Genomic DNA, 24,928 nt, shown 5'->3' on the forward strand with positions numbered 1-24,928 from the left:
ACATAGAGATACATTTTCTTGCAGGCATTCACAGTAAATATAAGAAACACAATAGAATCAGTGAAAGACTGCACCCAATGTACAAAAGGCAAGAAACTGCAAATACAAAAAAATAAAAAATAATAATAAATAAGCAATAAATATTGAGAACATTAGATGAAGAGTCCTTAAAAATTAGTCCACAGGTAGGAGGAACAGTTCAGTGATGGAGAGGGTGAAGTTGAAAGAAGTTCAAAAGTCTGATGGTAGAGGGATAATATTTGTTCCTGAACCTGGTGGTGAGGGTCCTAAGGCTCCTTTACATTCTTCCCAATGGCAGCAGCAAGAAGAGAGCATGTCCTGGATATGGGGGTCCTTTTATGATAGATACCATTTTCCTGTGACAATGCTCCATGCTTCCATTGTTCGCTGGTAAAGCTTCCATTGTTCGGTGATAAAAGCAATGAGAGAGGTTGAAACATCAGTGCAGAAGTTTGGAGGTCATTTGGGTGCTTCAACGCTGTGCAATCTCAGAGAAAATTCCGAGAGACAGAGGCTGCGTGCACGAACCTTATAGCAGGCAGGCAGTGGGGCGGGTTGCAAGCCAACGTTTAACTCCATTTTGCTGATTAAAGCTTTCATCGTGCACTAATTAAAGCAATGAGAGAGATTGAAGCATTGAAGCAAGTGCAGAGGGTGAGCACCGACTGCCTGGCTTTTGACCGCTTTGTACTGGGGAGGGGAGAGCCTACCGCTGTGCCCAGAGAGCATTGCCCGAGCTTTCTGTGATTTGGATGTGGACTCGGACCATAAACATCTTTTTCAGTCTCTTTTTTATTCTATGGTTTTGCCCAATCTTTCTCTTTTTTTTGTGTGGGGAGGGGTTTTGGGGACTGATGTGCCTGATCCATTTTTGTGTGGGAGGAAGGATTTGGGGGTCAATGTGCCTTTTCCATTTTTGTTTATTTCTTTTGTGTGAGGAGGTGGGATTGGGGGTTGATGATCATGCTGCCTTTCTTTTCTTTCTTGGTTTCATGGCTACCCAGAAAAGAAAAATTTCAAAGTTGTTTACTTTGGTGATAAATTAACATGTGCTCAACGGTGGGGAGGTCTTTTGCTGTGATGGACTCAGCTGTATCCACTACTTTTGAAGGCTATTTCATTCTTAGTGTTGTGATACCACTGGAGAAAGTGGAAGTTATGGAGAACAATGTGCTGGAGTCATGGGTATGGACAAGGGGAACTCACTTGCTAATATGATGATATCAAGAGAAGAAAAAACAAGAACAGGAATTGGTAATGGTGAAAAAAAGTGCTAAAACCACGATGAGTAGAAGAATCATGAAGAGGAAGCAAAATAAGTTGCATGATAGCAAGAAAAACAACATAAGCTATGATCCACATCTCCAAAAGAAGACAATTACACCAACTGATCTCTGCACTATGCTGCTTCTTTGGCATTTTTATATAATAATCTTTTTAGCAGATAGACCATAGAAACAATACAACACAGAAACAGGCCTTTTGGCTCTTCTCGGCTGTGCCGAACCATTTTTCTGCCTAGTCCCACTGACCTGCACCTGGACCACATCCCTCCATACACCTCCCATCCACGTACCTTTCCAAGTTTTTCTTAAATGTTAAAAGTGAGCCCACATTTACCACTTTATCTGGTAGCTCATTCCACACTCCCACCACTCTGTGTGAAGAAGACCCCCCCAATGTTCCCTTTAAACTTTTCCCCCTTCACCCTTAACCCCTGTCCTCTGTTTTTTTTTCTCCCCCAGCCTCAGTGGAAAAAGCCTGCTTACATTCACTCTATCTATACTCATTATAATTTTATATACCTCTTATCCAATCTCCGCTCATTCTTCTAAGCTCCAGGGAATGAAGTCCTAACCTATTCAACCTTTCTCTGTAACTCAGTTTCTCAAGTCCCGGCAACATCCTTGTAAACCTTCTCTGCACTCTTTCAACCTTATTTATATCCTTCCTGTAATTTGGTGACCAAAACTGAACACAATACTCCAGATTCGGCCTCACCAATGTCTTATACAACCTCACCGTAACATTCCAACTCCTACACTCAATACTTTGATTTATAAAGGCCAATGTACTAAAAGCTCTCTTTACGACCCTTTCTACCTGTGACGCCACTTTTAGGGAATTTTGTATCTGTATTCCCTGATCCTTCTGTTCTACTGCACTCCTCAGTGCCCTACCATTTACCTTGTATGTTCTACCTTAGTTTGTCCTTCCAAAGTGCAATACTTCACACTTGTCTGTATTAAACTCCATCTGCCATTTTTCAGCCCATTTTTCCAGCTGGTCCAAATCCCTCTGTAAGCTTTGAAAACCTTCCTCACTGTCCACTACTCCTCCAATCAGCAAATTTCCTGATCCAATTTACCACATTATCATCCAGATCATTGATATAGATGACAAATAACAATGGACCCAGCACTGATCCCTGTGGCACACCACTAGTCACAGGCCTCCACTCAGAGAAGCAATCCTCCACTACCACTCTCTGGCTTCTCCCATTGAGCCAATGTCTAATCTAATTTACTACCTCACCATGTATACCTAGCAACTGAATATTCCTAATTAACCTCCCATGCGGGACCTTGTCAAAGGCCTTACTGAAGTCCATATAGACAACATCCACTGGTAACCTCCTCAAAAAACCCTAATAGATTTGTTAAACATGATCTACCACGCACAAAGCCATGTTGATTCTCCCTAATAAGTCCCTGTCTATCCAAGTACTTGTAGATCCTATCTCTTAGTACTCCTTCCAATAATTTACCTACTATCAATGTCAAAATTACCGGCCTATAATTTCCCGGATTACTTTTTGATCCTTTTTTAAACAAGGGAACAACATGAGCTATCTTCCAATCCTCCAGCACGTCACCCGTGGATTTTAAATATATCTGCCAGGGCCCCTGCAATTTCAACACTAGTCTCCTTCAAAGTCCGAGGGAATACCCTGTCAGGTCCTGGGGATTTATCTACTCTGATTTGCCTCAAGATAGCAAGCACCTCCTCCTCTTCAATTTGAATAGGTTCCATGACCTCACTACTTGTTTGCCTTATTTCTATTGACTCCACGCCAGTTCCCTTTGTAAATACGGACACAAAAAACCTATTTAAGATCTCCCCCATTTCTTTTGGTTCCAAACATAGCCGACCACTCTGATCTTCAAGGGGACCAATTTTATCCCTTACTATTCTTCTGCTCTTAATATACCTGTAGAAGCTCTTTGGATTATCCTCCACTTTGATTGCCAAAGCAACCTCATGTCTTCTTTTAGCCCTCCTGATTTATTTCTTAAGTTTTTTTTTGCACTTTTTATATTCCTCAAGCACCATATTTGCTCCATTTCTTATACATGTTATACATCTCTCTCTTCTTATCAGAGTTCCAATATCCCTCGAGAACCAAGGTTCCTTATTCTTACTCACTTTGCCTTTAATCCTGACAGGAGCATACAAACTCTGCACTCTTAAAATTTCTCCTTTGAAGGCCTCCCACTTACCAATCACATCCTTGTCAGAGAACAACTTGCCCTAATCCACGCCTTTTAGATCCTTTCTAATTTCTTCAAATTTGGTTTTTTTCCAGTTTAGAATCTCAACCCGAGGACCAGCTCTATCTTTACCCATGATCAAGTTGAAACTAATAGTGCTATGATCACTGGAACCAAAGTGTTCCCCTACACACACTTCCATCACCTATCCTAACTCGTTTCCTAATAGGAGATCTAATATTGCATCCTCTCTAGTTGGTACCTCCATATATTGATTTAGAAAACTTCCCTGAACACATTTTACAAACTCTAACCCGTCTAGACCTTTAACAGTACGGGAGTCCCAATCAATATGCGGAAAATTAAAATCCCCTACTATCACAACTTTATGTTTCCTGCAGTTGTCTGCTATCTCTCTGCAGATTTGTTCCTCCAATTCTCGCTGACTATTTGGTGGTCTATAATACAACCCCATTAATGTGGTCATACCTTTCCTGTTTCTCAGCTCCACCCAGATGGTCTCAGTACACAAGCCCTCTAATCTGTCCTGCCTGAACACTGCTGTAACATTTTCCCTGACTAGCAATGCCACTCCCCCACCCTTCATTCCTCTGCCTCTATCACATCTGAAACATCAGAACCCTGGAACATTAAGCTGCCAGTCCTGCCCCTCCTGTAGCGAAGTTTCACTAATGGCTATAGTGTCATAATTCCATGTGTCAATCCACGCCCTCAGCTCGTCAGCCTTCCCCACAATACTCCTCGCATTGAAATAGACACATTTCAGAAGATTATTACCACCACACATAACCCTTCTGTTTGTGACTTTGCATGAACTTTTAACATCATTTATTTTCACCCCGCTCCACTATCTGCTCTGGCACACTGGTTCCCATCCCCCTGTAAATCTAGTTTAAACCCTCCCCAATAGCACTAATAAACCTCCCTGCAAGGATATTGGTCTCCTTGTAGTTCAGCTGTAACCCGTCTCTCTTGTACAAGTCCCACCTGCCCCAGAAGAGGTTCCAATGATCCTGAAATCTGAAACCCTGCCCCCTACACCAGTTCCTCAGCCACGTGTTCATCCGTCAGAGCATCCTATCCTTACCCTCACTGGCACGTGGCACAGGTAGCAATCCTGAAATTACCACCCTCGAGGTCCTGCTTTTTAACTTCCTACCAAGCTTTCTATACTCACTCTTCAGGACTTCCTCACTCTTTCTTCCTACGTCATTGATACCGATTTTAAAAGGTTGAGGGCTTTTTTCAACTAGTGGCAAAATGCTTTCTTCTTCCATTTAAATAGTTGATCTGGGATGCTTTTCCATCAAAACTGCCCTAACAATGTCAGAAAATGAAGTCTAAAGGACTTGGAGCATGTCTTGTGGTTGGCCGTTTTCAGAGACTTCCAATCATCCTCAGCTTTGGAGTCTTCATTAGCAATTCAGAGGACGGAAAGGTTTTACATCAGGTTTTTGCTCCTATTCTTTCTGTGACCTGGTATCTCACCTTGAAATCCTGCTGGAGTTACAGTGTGGCTTTAGACCAGAAAGCAGAAATACTAACATGATCATTGTGATCAGAAGAGTTGATTCAAAGGAATTGTTGGGGTTTTCGTGATATCTCTAAGCCTCTCACTTGGTTAAGTAAGACATTCTGTGCGAATATCAGCTTAGGTTCAACTACCCAGAGTCAGCGTCATCAGACTCTCCCATAATCACATGAGCTCATGAGTCGACACAGTGGTTTAGGTATTTTTTTTCTCCATAAAGGAATGAAGTAAGGTTATATTAACAACCCAATCCATTGTTCCATTCTTCTTGCAGGAAATCTTTTTCCCTAATTGAGGGGACACTTTCCATTTGAGATTACCATTCAATGCCCATGAGCAGAAACTGGTCAACCTTGTAAGTCTGCATTCTAAGTTCAAAAGATGGAAAATCTGGTATACCTAAATAGTTTCCATTTGTAATACAGAAAAATTGACAAAGATATCCAGCACAGAATCAGTTAAGCAAGTTTGACTTACTGAAAGCACTCTCAAGAATCATGACCTCCAGATCCCAACCAACTTCAGTACCTACAAGCTAACGATTAGACTAACCCTTCTTTATGGTTAAGGGTTTAAGGTTTTGTAGCAAAAACATCAGAAAAACTTGGAACAGTATTATCAGATTGTTCTGCAGTGAATCCTCAGAATCAAATAAGACTATTACATAAATGCCAGCGTCTTATTTGAAGTCACTATCAGTATTAAGTGCATTTATTAAGCACCAGCTACTCTTGGGCCATTGTATGCGTGTGGATATTGAACATTATTAAAAAATTTAAAAGCCTTAGTTATGGAAATATTGGTCTACAAGGACCCCGGGTATCCTTAGACTGCAGTCACTGAAAGCAAACTCGCAGATTCAGTAAGTAGTTAGGAATCCAAATGGTATGTTGGCCTTCATAAATAGAGGCATTCAGTACAGGAGAAAGATCAGACTGCTACAAATTATAGGCCTTGACGAGACATGCCTGATTCATTGTCTTCTATTTTGGTTTCCTCATTTGTTTAGTGATACAGCTTAGTAATAGGCCCTTCCAGCCCAATGACTCCACACTGCCAAGTTACACCGATGTGACCAATTAACCTACTAACCAGCACATCTTTGGAATGTGGGAGGAAGCCAGAGCATTCCGAAGAAATCAGCGCAGTCACAGGGAGAACAGACAAACTCCTTGCAGAGAGTAGTGGGAATTGAACCAGGTTGATAGCACTGAAATAGTGTTACGCTATTTAAGAACAAATATACTGTTATAAAGAGAGTACTACAAAGGTTCACCAAACTGATTCCTGCAAGGGGAGGACCGTCATATAAGGACAGATTGAGTCAACTAGACCTACAGTTATTAGCGTTTAGAAGAATGAAGGAAGATCTCACTAAATGCACAAAATTGTTCAAAAGATTGAGGATGGGGTGGATATTTCCCTCTGGTGGGGGCAAGTCTTAGAACTGTGGTCACAATCTGAAGATACGTATCAAGACATCAGGGGTTGAGGCAAGGAGAAAATTCTTCACTCAATTGGCGATGAACCTATGAAATTCCCTTTCACAGAAAAAGATGCATGTAAGGTCATTGAATATATTTACGGAAGCTACAGGCACATTTCTAAATACAAAGACCAACAACAGGTATGAGGAGAGCATGGGAATATAGTATTGAGATACGTAGCTAACCAGTCATGATCATATCGAATGTTGAAGCAGCCATGAAAGACAAATGACCTGCATCTGGGCAACACACACAAAATGCTGGAGGAACTCACCAGGCCAGGCAGCATCTATAGAAATGAGTACAGTTAATGTTTTGGGCCGAGACCCTTCATCAGGACTGGGAAAAAGATAGGAGTCAATGGAATAAAGTTGGGTGAGGGGAGGAAGAACCACAAGGTGAAAGATGAAACCAGGAGATGGGGAGGGAAGGGGTGAGATGAGGTAAAGAGCTGGGAAGCAGATTTGTGAAAAAGATACAGGGCTGATGCCTGCCTATCACCTGCCCCTGGTCCTCCTCCCCCTTTTCTTTCTTTCATGGTCTTCTGTCCTCTATTAGATTCCCTTTCTCCAGTCTTGGATCTTTTTCACCAATCAACTTCCCAGCTCTTTACTTCATCCTTCCATCCCCCCCCTCCCAATTTCACTTATCACCTTGTGGTTCTTCCTTCCCTCCCCCACTTTATTATTCTGACTCGTCCCTTTTCCGGTCCTGATAAAGGGCCTCAGTCCAAAACGTCGACTGCACTCCTTTCCTTAGATGCTACCTGGCCTGCTGAATCCTCCAACACTTTGTGTGTATTGCTTGGATTTCCAGCATCTGCAGATTTCCTCTTGTTCTGATCGACCTGCATTTGTTGTTTTTTAATATTCATTATCTGTGGGATGCAGAAAACAAAATTTGCAGGAGGCAAATAGGCACCAGTTTCATCAGAGGTATTTCTGGTGCCTGCCTGGCACAAGGAAAGCTATAATTTAAAAAAGGTATTTGTCAGCACCTTCCAAGTACTGTATATACTTCCCACATATACCAGCGACAGCACTTTCAGCCCCTGTCATATGCCAGTTGAATTCGCCAAGAAAATTCAGGACTTACTATTCCACTGCTCTAGAATTCTTAAAAAATATTCTGTGGTGTTCATAAACTCTGGAAAGTAATATTACATCCTAGAGATGTTATATACTGACTGAACACTAATAGGAAAAAAAAGGACACCTTACCCCATCCACCATGACATAGGCCCGGTCATGAACCCCATTCAAAGGTGATGACAGTGCAGTAGGCCGAGTGCAACTTATTGGGAGAGTAGTTCGATATAGCATGTATCCAAAATACTGTGGAAAAACAAAACAACAAATTCTGATTAGAAGTGCTATAAGAAATTCACCATTTATAGGGAGGTTCACCAATAGAAGAAGTCGGATGCAGTGCAATGATCTGCATTAGAGTCAGGCACCAGCAAAAAGCAGCACCCCACAGGCAAGCTAGCAAGGGAAGTGAAATAACCAAGAAGCAGCTTGCAATCAGCAAAACTGGCATTATACTTGCCTACATGAGCAAGGCAAACAAGTCACTGTCTTTGTTCTAGACTATAGTCATTTCAATAACACTATCAGACACATCAAGGAAAGCTTTACTGATGCACTTCAGGAACAGAAAAACAACCAAATGATACATTATTACATAGATGTTTAAAGCTCATTTTGTTCTTCAAAATGAAAGTTTGCTAAAGATAATCTATGAGAAAGAAATTCAGATTGAGAAATACAAGATAAGATTAGAGCTAGACTAACAAATTTGACTTACTTGAAGTTGGAGAATTCAACTGAACACCAAGTTCTCCAACTTCTGGTAAAGTTATTCCCCCTCTACCCACTTCATCCTACTCACCAAAGTCCCCATCACCTTGTTTTTTCCTTCCTCCACCTACTCCATACACCCATCACCTGCAGACTATTGCGATTGTTTCCCCTTTCTTATTATTCCTATCTGCCTTCTCCACCTCCCTCCCTCTATTCTACGCTCCACCTTCCTCCCACAAACAAGAGAAAATCTGCAGATGCTGGAAATCCAAAAAACACAGACAAAATTCTGGAGGAACTCAGCAGGCCAAGCAGCATTCAGAGAAAAGAGTAAACAGTCAACATTTCAGTCCTGATGAAGGGGCTCAGCCCAAAATGTCGACTGTTTTACTCTTTCCATAAATGCTGTCTGGCCTGCTGAATTCCTCCAGCGTTGTGTGTGTGTGTGTGTGTGTGTGTGTGTGTGTGTGTGTGTGTGTGTGTGTGTGTGTGTGTCTGTGTCCCACCTTCCACCCCTCAGATTCTTTTCATTCTCCTCTTCCCCCACCCATCTGCCTATCTGCCTATCACCCCTCTTTACCGGAATCCACCTGTCCCTCACCAGCTCTTGCTCCACACGTTCCCTCTAACTTATTTTATGGTAGATAACTCCCCTCTATCTTTCAGTTCATATGAAGGGTCGCTACATGAAACATCAATTTCCCAATTCTCTCTATAGATACTGCCGGACCTGCTGAGCTCCTCCAGTATTGTGTGTGTTGAACAGATTCCAGTATCTGCAATCTGTCCCAATTTCATACATATTATTTATTTAGAAGTTTAAGTTGGAGAACACTCTTAGCATTAAAAATCCTTACATTAATATTTGAAACAAACCTAAATACAATAGGAGTCAGAATGTGTGACAGTAGGCTTGACTTACATCCAGACTGCAGCTGCCAGTTGTGAAGCAAGTAAGTGCAAAATGTTGAATTGCAAATACTGGAGGAGTGTAGACAACTGAAAATGGCGAGGCTAAACAAGGTTGAAGATGAGGAGGGTCAGGACACAAAGGGAGTTGAAAACAAAAAAAAAATCCCAGTGATCAACATGGGAATCTAACCACAGGGATGATGGGTGAACAGGGCTTGGTGTGAATTAGAATGCAGACAGAAGAAGTTGAATTTATATAGGGAAGAACAAGCAATGCCTGGGAATAGTAATGTGTAAAAAGAAGTAAGTGCTTAAGTGATGGCTTCATTAGGTGAGGCTGTCCCTTGGACAATGTAGCTGAGGAATTAGAACTAAGCAGTTTTCGCAATGGCATACTTTAGGGATAAAATTCAACATCAGGATTGCAAATAGGCTTGTTCAGCTTTAGGGTTAGGGTTAGGGTTAGGGTTAGGGTTAATTAGGAAAGAAGCTGGTTGACGGGTAATGAAATTTCAGTCTTCGAGTGATAACAGCTTAACTCTTCCCATTACTATACTGGAGAAATCTCTGCTCATTCAGTACCAGATTATGGAATTGTAGTGGGGTAGGGGCTAGGGTTAAAAAGATCCGTGAAACAAAAAAGGGGCTGACAGTAGTTCACTGGTGAAGTGTTTGAAGATCAGAAAGCTAAACCATTAAAATCAATTCTATGAGTTCCACACACAAAAATACTGGAGGAACTCAGCAGGTCAGGCAGCATCTATGGAGAGGAATAAGCAGTCGATATTTTGGGCTGAGACCCTTCAATGCCAACTGTTTATTTCTCTCTATAGATGCTGCTTGACCACCTGAGTTCCTCCAGCAATTTTGGTGTGTTATTCTTGATTTAAGCATCTCCCATGTTTATGAATTTTATGAATTCAATTCTATAGACACCACCAGATTTTCAATAAGTGCATCGTCCATAGAGAACTAAATACTTAATGGATTGCAGCTATGGCCAACAAAGTGAAAACCATGATTGTATAATATTCAGGCGAGTTAAATGCATCACTGAATAGAAAAAAAGAACAGCCAATATGTTTCACTTTTGTGATGTGGCAAATGTTCTTCACTTAATTCTCAATGATCTATTTTGTCAGTGAAGTTTTAATGTTGTTTACATTCTTTATTTGCTGCTTTTGTAGGCATATACTAGCTAATGATGTACAGTCGAGCATTTGAGTTTTCAAAATCATCTGGCAAAATACTGTGTAAAAAATCTTGTGAGCCAAATTGATCCCAATGGAATGGAACATTGACTGAAGAACAGAAAATAATGAGTGTATTTAAGTAGTTGTGGCCAGTGTTAGGATTATTTATAATATATTAGTAACCTTGCTTTGGGTATTCAGAGCAAACTTGAGGGTCTGTAGATGTCACAGTAAAATGTGGCAATATGTGTGTGCGTGTTTTTGGATCATTAGGTAGATGGACTAATGAAACAGTCGGACATTGCAGATGAAACTTAATGCAGTCTTGCATAAAGCAATTCAATTATAAACACGGAAGAGCAAAACTAATGAAATATAATTTTAAAGCAGTGCAGGGAGAAACAGACCTCGGAGAGATACACACACACACACACACACACACACACACACACACACACACACACACACACACACATCGCTGAATGCATCCCGAAGTGTCAGGAAGGGCACTAAAATAATCAAGCTAAATGGAAATGCATTTAGTCTTGTAGAAGGGAACGAAGAATTTGGTAAGAAAGATTCACAGAACAAATGAATAATTTAATTAAGTTTATATTCTGAGTTGCTCATACTATACTCATTATTGTTAATTCATTAAATTACAGGACAAGTACAAGACCTCTATTCATTGCCATCCCTAATTTCCCTTTGACCAACTGAAGAGGCAACTGAAGAATCGAGGACACGGTGTGGACATGATGGTCACATAAAATTCATACTGGATAAAGATGGAAGATTTCTTTCACTAGATCATTAATAACATAAGCCTTCTTTCATAATTTCATAACTTAAATTCCCTATATGCCACTATAGACCTGAACTTGTGTTTCTTAATTCCAAGTTAACCACTGATAGTACTTATATGTTATTACGTCTGTGCAGTCAATAAAAGCAAAGCAACAGAGTTTTGTTAGAGAAGAAAAATTCATGGCCTTTATCATATAGGGATATGAAAGAGAACAAGTTACCAAATATTAAACCAATATGTTTAACATTCAGAAAATACTACTCGAACATTATCTACAGTATTAATTCCATTTCAGGACACCACACTTTCATAAAGCTTTGGAAACAATGCAGAGTATTTCTTCCCCAAAGACGTGAAAATTGGTAGGTTAATTAGCCACTGTAAATTATCTCTAGAACGTAGGCAATTGTGAGGAGTTGAGAGGAATGTGGGGAGAATTTGAAGAAAAAATGGGTCTAAGCAAATTCCGGTTCTTGAACCTGCTCTGAAAAAATCTTAACACTGTCTCCAACTACATATCTTTTCTCTTTCTCCATCTTGCTCTAGTGTCATTATGTTTATTTCGTACTTTAGTCTTGCACACATGTAAATTATGTTAATTTATATTAACTTTAAGTTTATATTGACTTATGCTTGTCTTCATCTTGTAAAGCATGCTGCTGCCTTTGCAAAAGACTGATTTTGATGGCATTTGTACCATAAATATAAACTTGAACCTGAACTTGGATAGGCTCTCTGAGTCTGGGAGTAACAAAATGATTGCTTTAAATGAATAAAAACAGTAAATAACAGAAAAATTCAGCAAGTAGGACAGCACCTGTGAAATGAGAAACATTAAACTGTTCCTCTTTCTACAGACGTTGTCTGAGTTGTCCAGCATTTTCTGTTTTTGTTTCAAATTTCCAGCATCTAGGTTTTTTTTTAAAAAAAAAGCACCTTAAATAATGAAGAAATACTAGAGAAACTTGGAGAGGAGTTTCCAGAGTTTGGGTTCTAATCAGTTAAAGCCATGGTCAAATTTGCAAAGAAATTTCTGATCAACTGCATTGGGAGCAACAGCAAAGTTTTAAAGCTGTGAGAATGGTGCTTGCAGATTAAATAAAACACAAGATAAAATGCCCCTTATGGATGGGTAATAACTGTGTGGGACAGTTGGAGAACACGTGTGAGGATAGATGTTTGTGCTTAGGTGTGATGTCTCTGTGGAGCGAGCAATATTTTTTGCAGAGGAAGTGCTGTTTGTTGGTTGGAGCGTGGGGTGTAATCTTTTGCAGTCATTCCTTGTTTGAAGGTTTTTTTTAAACAAGTGTCTGTGTTTGATGTCTATCAAAATTCTGCTCGTAGCTGAAAGCTGTTTATCCTGTACAAACTCGTCATTGTGGCTGGCTGTCTTCAGTTCCGTATATTTTTAAACTTCTGAGTTACCAAATTACACTTAAGTGAGAAGAGATTTAAATAGTAAGAATGTTCCATCAGCTCACGATCTCAGAAAGTTCCTCACAAGATGACAGCTCTTTCGAATCCTGACTCATTACAGTGCATCAATATTTCTAAGTTGTATGAAAGATGCATTTTTTTACTCCTGTACTTCAAGACTTGGAGGAGATTTTGGAATGGACATCAATGGTCAAAGGCAAACAAGGGCAGCTTTTTCTTTTAAAGAAAGGTACTTGCTGATAGCCATGAAGAATTAAGAGATTTTGGGGATAAGATATGAACCTGAACATTACATTGGAACATCTGGCCGTAATAAAATTGAAAAGAGACTTTTGTTCCACATAGTGTAGGTTAAAATATGTGAAAGGCAATGCACTTTCCTATAGTATTTTCAGTTTTGTCTGAGGTTATCTAACATTGCGTAAAGAAAGAAGAAACATGTTATAATAGAATAGATCTGCATACAAGCACCTACTCTGTTTCATTGTGACCATCTTTCTATTGTCAATGTTAAGTGATAAAGCAAGATGCGAACAGTACCAGAAGAGTAAAGCAGCTATATTCTACCATGGGCTGACATTTTCTAGTTAATGTGAATTATGAGTGAATCTCTTAAGTCCGGTTGTGTGTCTGTGTGGTGGGGGAAAGGTGACAGTGACAACTGAGATTTGTGCAGCAGGTTGGTAAGTAACTTCATATGGCATTTGATGTGAGTTTGTTGAACTATCTGGTTTTTGATTTAACAGAAAAACATAGTTGAGGCATTGGAAATTATAAAAAAATGACATCTCTACAGTAACAATTTAATTCCTTGAACTTCTGAACTGAGCCACAATTTGTTATAAGAAAGAAGGGTAATCATTTTGGAGCCAGAAAAGGTGATCAAACTTCAATTGGCCATGACTTACTACACGTGAAGAAATAAAGTTTTGACTGGCAAAATAAAACTAAATGTTGACACAAACTGTTAATCTAATAATTTTTAGATACGGAATTTTGAAATGAAATAAGTGGATTACTGTATAACATTATGTGATGTTTCTGGAACAATACTGGCATTTAAATGAATAAAACAAGATTGCTTTATTAAACTGGATTTTGCGGGAACACTAAAAGGATGCATTAATGCTGAAAGAACTGTATTAGCCTGTCACTTTCTTTTGTTGAGCTCTTTAATAAGATGTAACAGTAATTTCAATTCAAGGCCACAGCAAAGAAATTATTCCACCAATTGAAATTATTCCAAAATTGTTAATTATCATTATATTCTAGGAGAAGTTTACATCCTCACCTATGAACATTTCAAGAGAATTGCCTTTAATGACCTGACCACTGTCTAAGACAAAGAGATAATGGACAGATGCAGTTTTCCAGACATTTCGAAAGGTTGCCTGAAAACACTAGATGGCTGGTATGTCTATGAAACTGTAAAATTAAGTTTTAATGGAGACAATGAGCATGTAGAAATTCATGGTGAATTTGCAGTGAAGAATAAATCTCAGGCTTGCATTTACTTTACAATGTATATAGTGAAATGGTTAACGTGTTTCAGGGGAGGGGAACAACTGACACATGCTCCATAAAGAAATTGATTTTGAAATAATCAGGCTCAGGTATCTTTGTATAAAGTAATATGTACTTTTTAGACAGAGGAATTGAAAGTTAAGATGACGCAGCTGTTAAAGCTCTGAAGCTGAATATGTTAAAGACATGAACAATAGATATTTAGATAGTAAGAAAATCTAAGGAAATATGATTACAGCAGAAAAGTGACACTAAAGTAAAAGATAAGCCATGATCTTACTGGATGATTAACAATTAAAGATTAACTTTATTTGTCATATTCACATTGTGAAATGTGTGAGTTGTGTCCATGACCAACACAGCCTGAGGATGTCTGGGAAACAACCCACAAGTGTTGCCATGCTTCCAGTGTCAACACAGCATGTCCTCTACTTGAAATATGGGAGGAAACCCAGGCAGCAATGGAGAGGACATAAAAATAAGGAATTCTGCAGATGCTGGAAATCCAAAGCAACACACACAAAATGTTGGAGGAACTCAACAGATCAGGCAGCATCTATGGAAATGAACAAACAGCTGGCCAAGACCCTTCTTCAGCACTGGAAAGGAAAGGGGAAAATGCCAGAATAAAAAGGTGGTGGGGGGGGGCAGGGGAAGAAGGCTAGCTAGAACATGATAGGTGAAGCCAGGTGGATGGAAAAAGTAAAAGGCTGCAAATGAAGAAATCTCACAGGAGAGGAGAGGACCACAGGAGAAAGGGAATAAGGAGGTGATAGGCAGGTGAGAAGAGGTAAAAGGCCAGAGTGGGGAAAAGAAGAAGAGAGGAGGGGGAGGGAATTTTTTTATATAAATCAGAAGGAGAAATTGATATTCATGCCATCAAGTTGGAGGCTACCCAGATGGAATATAAGGTGTTGTTCCTCTATCTTGAGGGTGGTCTCATAGAAAACATAGAAAATAGGTGCAGGAGTAGGCCATTCGGCCCTTCGAGCCTGCACCACCATTCAGTATGATCATGGCTGATCATCCAACTCAGAACCCTGTACCTGATTTCTCTCCATACCCCTAATCCCTTTAGTCACAAGGGCCATATCTAACTCCCTCTTAAATATAGCCAATAAACTGGCCTCAACTGTTTCCTGTGGCAGAGAATTCCACAGATTCACCACTCTTTGTGAAGAAGTTTTTTCCTCATCTCAGTCCTAAAAGGCTTCCCCTTTATCCTTAAACTGTGACCTCTCATTCTTGGACTTCACCAACATTGGGAACAATCTTCGTGCATCTAGCCTGTCCAATCCCTTTAGAATTTTATACGCTTCAATAAGATTCCCCCTCAATCTTCTAAATTCCAGTGGGTATAAGCCTAGTCGATCCAGTCTTTCTTCATATGAAAGTTTTGCCATCCCAGGAATCAATCTGGTGAACCTTCTTTGTACTCCCTCTATGGCAAGAATATCTTTTCTCAGATTAGGGGACCAAAATGGCCACTCTATGCATAATAGATGCAACATACATTATATACTATTGTACATGAATGATGGAAGAAGCATGAGGGTTTAAGGGTTTCCTCATGCTTCTACTTCTTCTGTTATGTTCTTAGTTCTCACGAAGATATACTAAACTGAATGTATCAGGATCTCTAGAGGAAAGCCAGAGAAGAGGATATGTCACTAGTCCATTACACTATTCTTTTGCACTTCTGGTCAGATGCTAATTGCATTCCATTGGCTTTGTATCCGTACTCGGCATAATGACAATAAAGTTGAATCTAATCTAATCTAATGAAAATTGACTGTGGTACTCTGTGTTAGATCTGACCAGAAGAAGATGCGGTGAAAATTTAAGTGTGGGAAATAGATGAGGTGTGGCCAAGGCCTCTGTTAATTACGGTGGAGGGAAAGCCACTAATCAGAAAGAAGACAGACATTTCAGAGGCACCTGTATGAAAAATCCCATCATTGAAGCAAATACAAAAGAAAAGAATGGAATATAGTCCTTACAGCACACTGTATGATAGGCAGTACAGTGAAGACCCTTTGGTAACAGTTACAAGCTTACAATGAACATCAGTTTAAAGGACAGCAAAGACAAACCACTTCAGACTACAGTCGCACCCCCCCCCATCCGCAAGAGATTGGTTCCGGGACCCATCGCGAATACCAAAAAATACGGATGCTCAAGTCACTTATTTAACCTGTCTCAATGCGGTGGACCTTAGGACCCAATGGAACCCCGGACCTTATTTAACCTGTCTCAGTGCGGTGGACATTAGGACCCGGCGGCAGAGCTCTGAATCCGCAGTATTTCTGTTCATGAAAATAATCACGATCATGATTGAAAATAAAGTGGAAATAATAAAGCAATCGGAAAGAGGTGAAATGCCATCGGTCATTGGAAAAGCATTAGGCTACAGTCGGTCAACGATTGGAACAATTTTAACGGATAAAGTGAGAAAGGCCCTGCCCAATGAAAGCTACAATTATTACTAAGCAACGCAGTCGTTTAATTATTGGGTTTTGGGGTTTCAGATTTTTGATCCTCTACACCAACCTGGCACGGACGGAGAGCGCACTCGGGAGTGATCTGTCACTGGATTGAACTCGAGAACTTCCATTCCCAAGCCCAGCGCTGAAACATATGTTTCTTAAGTGTTTTATATGCATAGAAAAGTAAAATATATACTATATACTAAGACAAATGTTTGACCAACTGACACTAAATAATACCGGATGTACCTGTTCCAACTTACTTAGTAAGAGAACTCCCGTTTTCTTTCGATCCCGATCCATGATAACCTACGCACATCCTCCCGTATACTTTAAATCATCTCTAGATTACTTATAATACCTAATACAATGTAAATGCTATCTAAAATAGTTGTAATACTGCATTGTTTAGGGAATAATGACAAGAAAAAAAGTCTGTGCATGCTCAAACAACAAGTGCTGGAAGAGCACTTCCGGAACTCGCGGATAAGGAGGGCCGACTGTACTCTGTCATGGCCCTCTAAGTCTTTCAACTCTTTTGAACATCCATAACATTTAAAAGCACTAAAATTATTGAAAATGTAGTAAATAATTACTTTTTAAAAAATAGATCATTTTAGAATATATGAAATACTTTAATAATTAAAATAAATTATTGAAAGCATTATTAAAAATTCACAGCTGAAGCTTCCATCCTCACAGTAAAGTCCTCATACAAATGAATGGGATTGCAGATGATTATGGCAGTGATTACAAATGGGTATGGTAGTTCTAACGTGACACAGAGTCCAAGAGCAGACTCCAGGTTGAAAATACAGGGAATTCCATCAAGTTCCTTCCCTAGTGCTGGATTCCATGTTGACATGGGAATCCCAAACTTCTGGCACCAACACAGAGAAATTCTGGCACTTTTTCCAGAAAGCTGCCAGAAAAAAAATGCCCATTAATTTTTGATTGGGTCTCCAGTTGCCACTGTGCTGGCCTTGATGATGTCAAGACCTCCAACATACCAATCAAATTGGAGAAAATATTTTTTCTTCTTAGATTTTTGGTAATTAAATATAATATCGCTGTAGCATCACTGGGGTACCGCAAAGCAACAGAGAACAATTGTTGTTCCCTATCTGTTGGAAGATTATCACAGAAAGATCCAAAATAGAGGGTAAGTTATTGAATGAGGATCTAACCTATGGCCTCAAACTTAACTCAAGATACAGCTTCCAATCACATTGAAACCCCAAACCAACAGCCTGGCTGCTGCTAAACTTCAAACAAACACTAATCACTACGCATACAGAAGACAAAATGTGTGAAAAATCAACTTAAAACAATCACATTTCAAATTGATCCGGCAACACAATAGTTTTAAATCTCATTTGAGTGCTGCATTTTACTTCTTGTATTCGAGAATGCGATTTACTGGATCCAGATAATCAGTGTTCTGAAACAATGGAGACATTTTGTCATCATAAGTATTTTTATTTTGTTTTATTGAGATACAGTGCAGAATAGGCCCTTTGAGCCATGCTGCTCAGCAATCCTCTGATTCTAATCTAATTATGGAACAATTTATAATGACCAATTAACCTACCAGCCAGTACATTTTTAGACTGTGGAGGAAACGGAGCACCCAAAGGAAACCAACATGGTCCCAGGATGAGTGTACAAACTCCCAACAGGCAGTGGCAGGAATTGAACCCAGGTCACCTGTACCGTAAAGCGATGTGCTAACCACTTTGCTACCGTGCCACCCTAATCGTTTCATTCTACTCAATTTTCTTTCTAAGGCAATAAAAAGTAAAAGTATGTGTTATTTTAAGAGTTATATTATTAGTTAAAGACTGTCCCGAGACTTGTGGCCCATCAGGCCAGTGCTTATGCTGGTTTCTGTGGCGTGAAGCGACTGAAGAGTACGAGACTACCACCCCCCCTCCCCCCGATAGGACGCCAGTCTATCCCGAGGTTAACCCCCAGCATTTGCCGGTACCCATTTTCAGCTGGGTGGACTGGAACAGTGTATAGTTAAGTGCCTTGCTCAAAGACACAACATGCTGCCTTGGCCGAGACTCAAACCCACGACCTTCAGATCGTGAGCCCAACGCCCTAAGAGGGACTTGGAAAAAAAAATGTAATTTCAATTAATTCACAATCAAATATGATCTTATATGTTCCAGTATTAAGGGACTGTATATTTAATTTAAACTGGCAAGCAAACTGAATAAAGCAATGATTCATATTTCATGCAACGTGCCTGAGAGGAAAACAGTAGTAAAGATTCACCTGCTTCATTTCAACAAACGTAAGTGGATATTCTGACTTGACAGAGGCAGATGACAGCAAGCTCAGCAATTCTACAACACTCTGTAACTGTAAAATAGGAGCAGTCATTGATCACATGATTTACATAGACAAAATTAGTCTCTTAACAAATTACAAAGAGCCAGTTAAAAACAAAGATATGATACTGCTCAGGGTTAACTTAATTTTTAAACATTTACAAACTGAACATCTGACACAAACAATGTTAATGAGTGAGCCTTCTGAGATAGCAATTTATCAGTCACTTCTGTGAGAGAGAACAATAATAGGCTAATCTTGCTGTAAAATTATACACTTACCCAATATAAGTGCCTCAGGTTTGATTGCACTGTGTTGCTCAGATCTCGATTCACATCTACTCTGCTCTTTCAGCTTAGAGAAACTGACCATGTTCTCAGTAAATTTCATGTTCCTGCTCATGGTGTGCAAATTTGCCCCAGTATCTGTCAGTACCTTCAGTTGAACTCTGTCTATTTGTGTGTTTCTCCTAAGCTGTCAGTCTGTGGTTTTGTATTGTCATGTGCTCCTGCTCTACTCAGGCCCCTGTATTATGGAGTACTCTGTCCCTCATCTGTTTCTCATTTTTACCTGTATTGCTGCCACCTCTGTCTCATTGTGCTCCACCGATCATCTGCCTCTCTGTTTATTGCTCAGTGTATTTCAGTCCTGTGTTTTCACCCGTTTGTTGCCAATGTGTCTGTGAATTTTCCTGAGCCTTTCCAGCATTCGCATATGAACTCTGTCCGTCCAAATATCGACTCTACCTGTTTCCCAATTCTGGTCTTTTGATTTCTCTGGATGTTTTGATCACTGCCTGAACTGTGACGCCGACTTTGTTCGCACCTCGGGATTGTACCCTGTCTGTCTGAATATTGACTCTGCCTGTTTCCTGATTCTGGTTTTTGGATTTCTCTGGATGTTGTGATCTCTGCCCGAACTTTAACGCCGACTCTGTTTGCATCTCGGGATTTGTTACTCAATTAATATCACTGTGTGCACAGTACTGGGTCAGCGATTGGGTCCCTGCTCCAGCGCCCTGACAATATCATGTTAACAGAGAATTTTGAAATATAAATCTCATCCTGTTTAATCACAGAAATACCAGGCACAAAGAAACTGCAACCATAACAAGTAATAACTTACTAAGAGGAATAGATAGAGTGGATAGCCAGCGCCTCTTCCCCAGGGCACCACTGCTCAATACAAGGGGACATGGCTTTAAGGTAAGGGGTGGGAAGTTCAAGGGGGATATTAGAGGAAGGTTTTTTACTCAGAGAGTGGTTGGTGCGTGGAATGTACTGCCTGAGTCAGTGGTGGAGGCAGATACACTAGTGAAATTTAAGAGACTACTAGGCAGGTATATGGAGGAATTTAAGGTGGGGGTTTTATGGGAGGCAGGATTTGAGGGTCGGCACAACATTGTGGGCTGAAGGGCCTGTACTGTACTGTGCTGTACTGTTCAATGTTCTATGTACAGTAGATATGCTTTCCAATTTACATAACTAAGGGAGAAATTGATCAAACAGTGCATAATCTCTATATTGCTCTGGAACAACAACCCAAATTATGGGATCAGGTCCACATTTAACTTTCCTAATGCCTTCTATTAAGCATCTTAGAATTTTTATCTTGAAAGGAGCTATACAAATGCATACAGCCATGCCAAACATCTTACAAATAATTACTTTTGAAATATTATCAATGTTGTGACGTAGGAAACACTGGCTAGGAATTTAACCATGCGCTGCTTCAGAATATACTTTTTACCTTTTTAACTTCGATTAACCCATATGCAAATTTTGGGGTTGCTGGTAAAACAGGGCCAGCTGGTAACTTCTTGTACTAAAAAAAGACAACAAAAACATAATTAGACTGCTTTAAATCCAATTGAATATGGTGTTTATAGGTCAAAATTATGTTGAGGACAAGGACATTTTAAGGTGAAACTATCTTAAAGATAATTAACTTATGCTTCAACTTCCATGAACAATTAGGAGACGTTTATGAAGCCAACTGAGCAATTAGTTCAACAATATTCAATAAATCTGATGAGTTTGGTTAAAACCAGAAAATTGATACAACTGCCTTCTGCTGTGCATTCTCAAGGTTATGATCTCCATTCTTTGTTCTCTGAGGTACATGTCAATGATTTTGACATGAATAATTTCAGATGCCAGATTGGAATGTTTGCAGAGAGCATACAAAAGCTGCAGTGGAATTGATGGAAAATATCAAAGGACAGATCATGTGGGCCAGAAAATGGCAAGTGCAATCAATTCAAAAAATATGGGCACTAGACATAGAAACTGGAACACTGCCTCTAACTCTACAAACTCTGGTTAAATAACAGTAGTGTGTATTGTACAGTCACTATATTAGAGAAAGCATTGTAAATTTATGATGATATCTTATAATGACATAGAGAAAGGCCAATTAGCCTATCAGGTATATGTTGGCTCCTAGGAGAGAAATCCCACTAGTTCCATTCACCTCTTCTTAAACCTATTCTACACTGGTATGATTTACAGTTGTCAATTAACCTACCGGTACTTCTTTGGGATGTTAGAGGAAACTAGAACACTGAGACAAAACACATGCAGTCATGAAGAGAACATACAACCTCTCTGGAGACAGGACACGGGGTCAGATTAAATCCAGTCTCTGGAGCTATGAGACACACTGCCATGCTTGGAGATGTTAATTTAATAGAGAAATTTAGCTAACTGAGGTTAGCTTTAGAAATATTTAAAGCATGAATTGGATGAATATAAGCAAGATCATAGACATGACATAATATAGTGCATTTAGTGGTGGGAGTTGAGGAGTTCCTTTTCATTTAGGGAATGGGATCCAGATCTCTCCATCTCTGAAACAGTAGAGGGAAAAACTCACTATATTTAAGAGGTCCCTGGATGAGCACTTGATGTGCCATGGTCCCCAGTGCTCTCAACCCAGAGATAACTAAGGTTGGAATGATCTTTAACAGTTTTCAGGAACATTATGGATTGAATAACATCCAATACACTTCCATACTTCAACAACCATATAAAATTCCAACTTTCTTCAGGGTAATAACTGCCATGGCATAATTGAGCTCCACACTTGTACGATATTAAATAAACAAAATTACAGCTATAGTTTTGTTTGTAATGTTTGCCAAATGGCCAGAGACTACTCAAAATCTTTTATTCAAAAAATGTGATTTAGGAATTATGGCAAACTGGGTTGTAGTTTATCACAGACCAATTACAGAGGGCATATGGTGTGTTAGCCTTCATTAGTCTCTGTAAAACTCTGATTAGACCAAATTTGAAATATTTGCTCAGTTCTGGTCACCTCATTATAGGAAGGATGTGAAAGATTTAGAGAGGGTGCAGAGGTGATTTACCAGGATGATGTCAGGATTTAAGAGCATGTTTTATGAAGGTAGGTTGAGCAAGCTTAGAGTTTTTCCACTTCGGAGAGAAGGATGATGAGAAGTAACTTGATAAATGTTAATAAGTTGAGTGGATGGCCTGATTTTTCCCCAGGGCAGAAATGGCTAATACAAGGGGGTGTAACTTTAAGGTATTGGGAGGAAAGTAATCCCGGATCCCACTCAACCCCACACATCTGCCTTCTCGTCAAATCCCTTGATGCCCAGGCAGATCGGGAAACGGTCAACTTCCACCTTAAATATACCCATGGGCTTGGTCCCCACTGCAGTCTGTGGCAGAGCATTCCACAGATTCACTACTCTCTGGCTAAAAAAAAAATCCTCCTTACCTCTGTTCTAAAAGGTCGCCCTCAACTTTGAGGCTGTGCCCTCTAGTTCTGGACACTCCCACATAGGAATCATCCTCTCCACATCCATCCTATCTAGTCCTTTCTTGGCGGAGGTTAAAGGATCGGCACAACATTGTGTGCTGAAGGGCTTGTACTGTGCTGTACCATGTTTTATGTTAACTCAACAGAAGAAATGTGACAAATACATCAAAGTAAGAAAATAAATGAACTGAATCAGCAAAGTAACCCTGATCCACGACTATATACTTAAATTACCTATAAACCAATAACATCAGAGTGTAGTCCTGGACATCAGAGAGTACAACATACAATCCTGTTGGAAATGCATCGTGTTCTACTTACCTTGCCAATAACTTCCCTAATGGCGAAGTATTTTTCTGTTGGGTCTCCTGCTTCTGATAAAGGAGCATCATAATCATAGCTTGTAGGCTGTGGGTTATATGGAGAGTTTGCTCCTACAGAAATGAACAAAAATATGCTCCACATTCTCCTCAGAATTTCAGCTACTTAGGATAAGTCAAAAGACACAAAATATTTTTAGGATAAAACACAAACCACAAGGCTAGGGATCATAATCCCTCAGGATCTGGGCAGTACTACAATGAGAGAAAGGCAATTGTGGAATATGTAGCTCAAAAAACAAACACAAAAGGAATCTGAAAGAAATCTAATTGTTTAAAATACAAGATTAATTTACTTGAAAGTTTCCACAAGTTCAATACATTTCTTATTATTTCATTGCTCACTATATTTAAGAGGTCCCTCGATGAGCACTTGATATGCCAAGATCCCCAGTGCTCTGGACCCAGAGATAACTAAGGTTGGAATGATCTTTAACAGTTTTCAGGAACATTATGGACTGAATAACATCCAATACAATAAGGCAATTATTGATTCGGCAGACAAAGTAGTCATTTGGCAATTCATGAATACTCAAAAGGAAAATTTAGGTTTTCTGAGAACAAATGGACCACTCTCTTCACGTGGGTTGTGAACCAATTTTCCACTACAGGGAACTACCAGCTTGGCCAATGCCATAGTGCTTACTGCTATGCAAGGAATATAGTCACAGTATGTGTGTAACAGAGCCAGGAGAGATGCTGACACAGCCAATAAGGTTGTTAATCAGCATGTGAATCTTATTCTCCATAGGATGAGCAAGAAAAAGTTAGAAGTAAGGTATCCAAATATCTTGGACTATACCACTGACAAAGTGCTCAGGCAGAGAAAAAGTACTAATCCTACTTTAAGTGAGAAACTGCTGAGGATTAAGTAGATGTCTACTGACAGTGAGATTGATCCCCAAAATATTGACAGGTTGCTTCTAATTTCCTACTTAAACCATTATTTCCTTCTTTCTGCGAAACTTCGACTGAAATTACAGCAGGAGATAGGGAGAAGCCTCTTGTGAGGATTGGCACAGTAGCATTTACCTCTGAGCTTTACTGATCCCAATAATTACTGATCCCAGAAATAAGCAAAGATGGGTGTTAGATTCTCACCATTCCAATAGCCAAAATTAGTTCCACCTTCAAACATGTACCTAGAGACAAAATAAACGTCAGATTTCAAAAAGAAATTGCACTATTTAGTTTCTGAATATCTGAAACACACTAGAAAACACAAAAATAATACCTACATGTTAACATTAGCTCCAATGGCAAGAATATCATCCAATGATTGAGCAACAATCTCCTTCCCAACCACAGAATGTCTCTGACCCCAGTGATCCAACCATCCTGTATAAAATTCAGAGTTTACCTAAAGAAAAAGTAATTCACTTCAATAAAATTTGGTTAACATTATCTAACAAATAGAATAGCTTTTCAGCATGTTGTCTATTGCATTAAATCAGAGTACAATACATCCTATCATTCAACAGATTCGTGAATCATAAGTTTACAGTGTGGCAATCAACTACATGTTCTCCACAGAACGACATCCTCACCTGGTTACATTTATCCAACTTGTCCTTAAAAGAGGCAACTGTGTCTACACTAATCATTTCCTTTGACAAAGTATTTTGCACTCCAATAACTCTCCACATACAGCCACTTATCCTGTCTGTTCAGTCTCAAATAACAATTTTAAATTGATGATGCATGCTTGT

General features: G+C 39.6%; 1 protein-coding gene across 2 annotated transcripts in view; it reads right to left on the reverse strand.

The window, feature by feature from the left end:
• Positions 1–24,928, reverse strand: part of glb1 (galactosidase, beta 1) — a 90,958-nt gene that overhangs the window by 39,525 nt on the left and 26,505 nt on the right. For both annotated transcript variants that reach the window (XM_072283371.1, XM_072283370.1), the window contains exons 8-13: positions 24,458–24,579; positions 24,321–24,361; positions 23,161–23,273; positions 20,800–20,874; positions 18,994–19,080; positions 7,772–7,885 (exon numbers count right to left, since the gene is read on the reverse strand). In XM_072283371.1, coding sequence (XP_072139472.1) covers positions 7,772–7,885; positions 18,994–19,080; positions 20,800–20,874; positions 23,161–23,273; positions 24,321–24,361; positions 24,458–24,579 — 552 coding nt within the window. The remainder of the gene's footprint in view (positions 1–7,771; positions 7,886–18,993; positions 19,081–20,799; positions 20,875–23,160; positions 23,274–24,320; positions 24,362–24,457; positions 24,580–24,928) is intronic.

The sequence above is a fragment of the Mobula birostris genome, chromosome 19, assembly GCF_030028105.1.
Source record: "Mobula birostris isolate sMobBir1 chromosome 19, sMobBir1.hap1, whole genome shotgun sequence".
NCBI lineage: Eukaryota > Metazoa > Chordata > Chondrichthyes > Myliobatiformes > Myliobatidae > Mobula > Mobula birostris.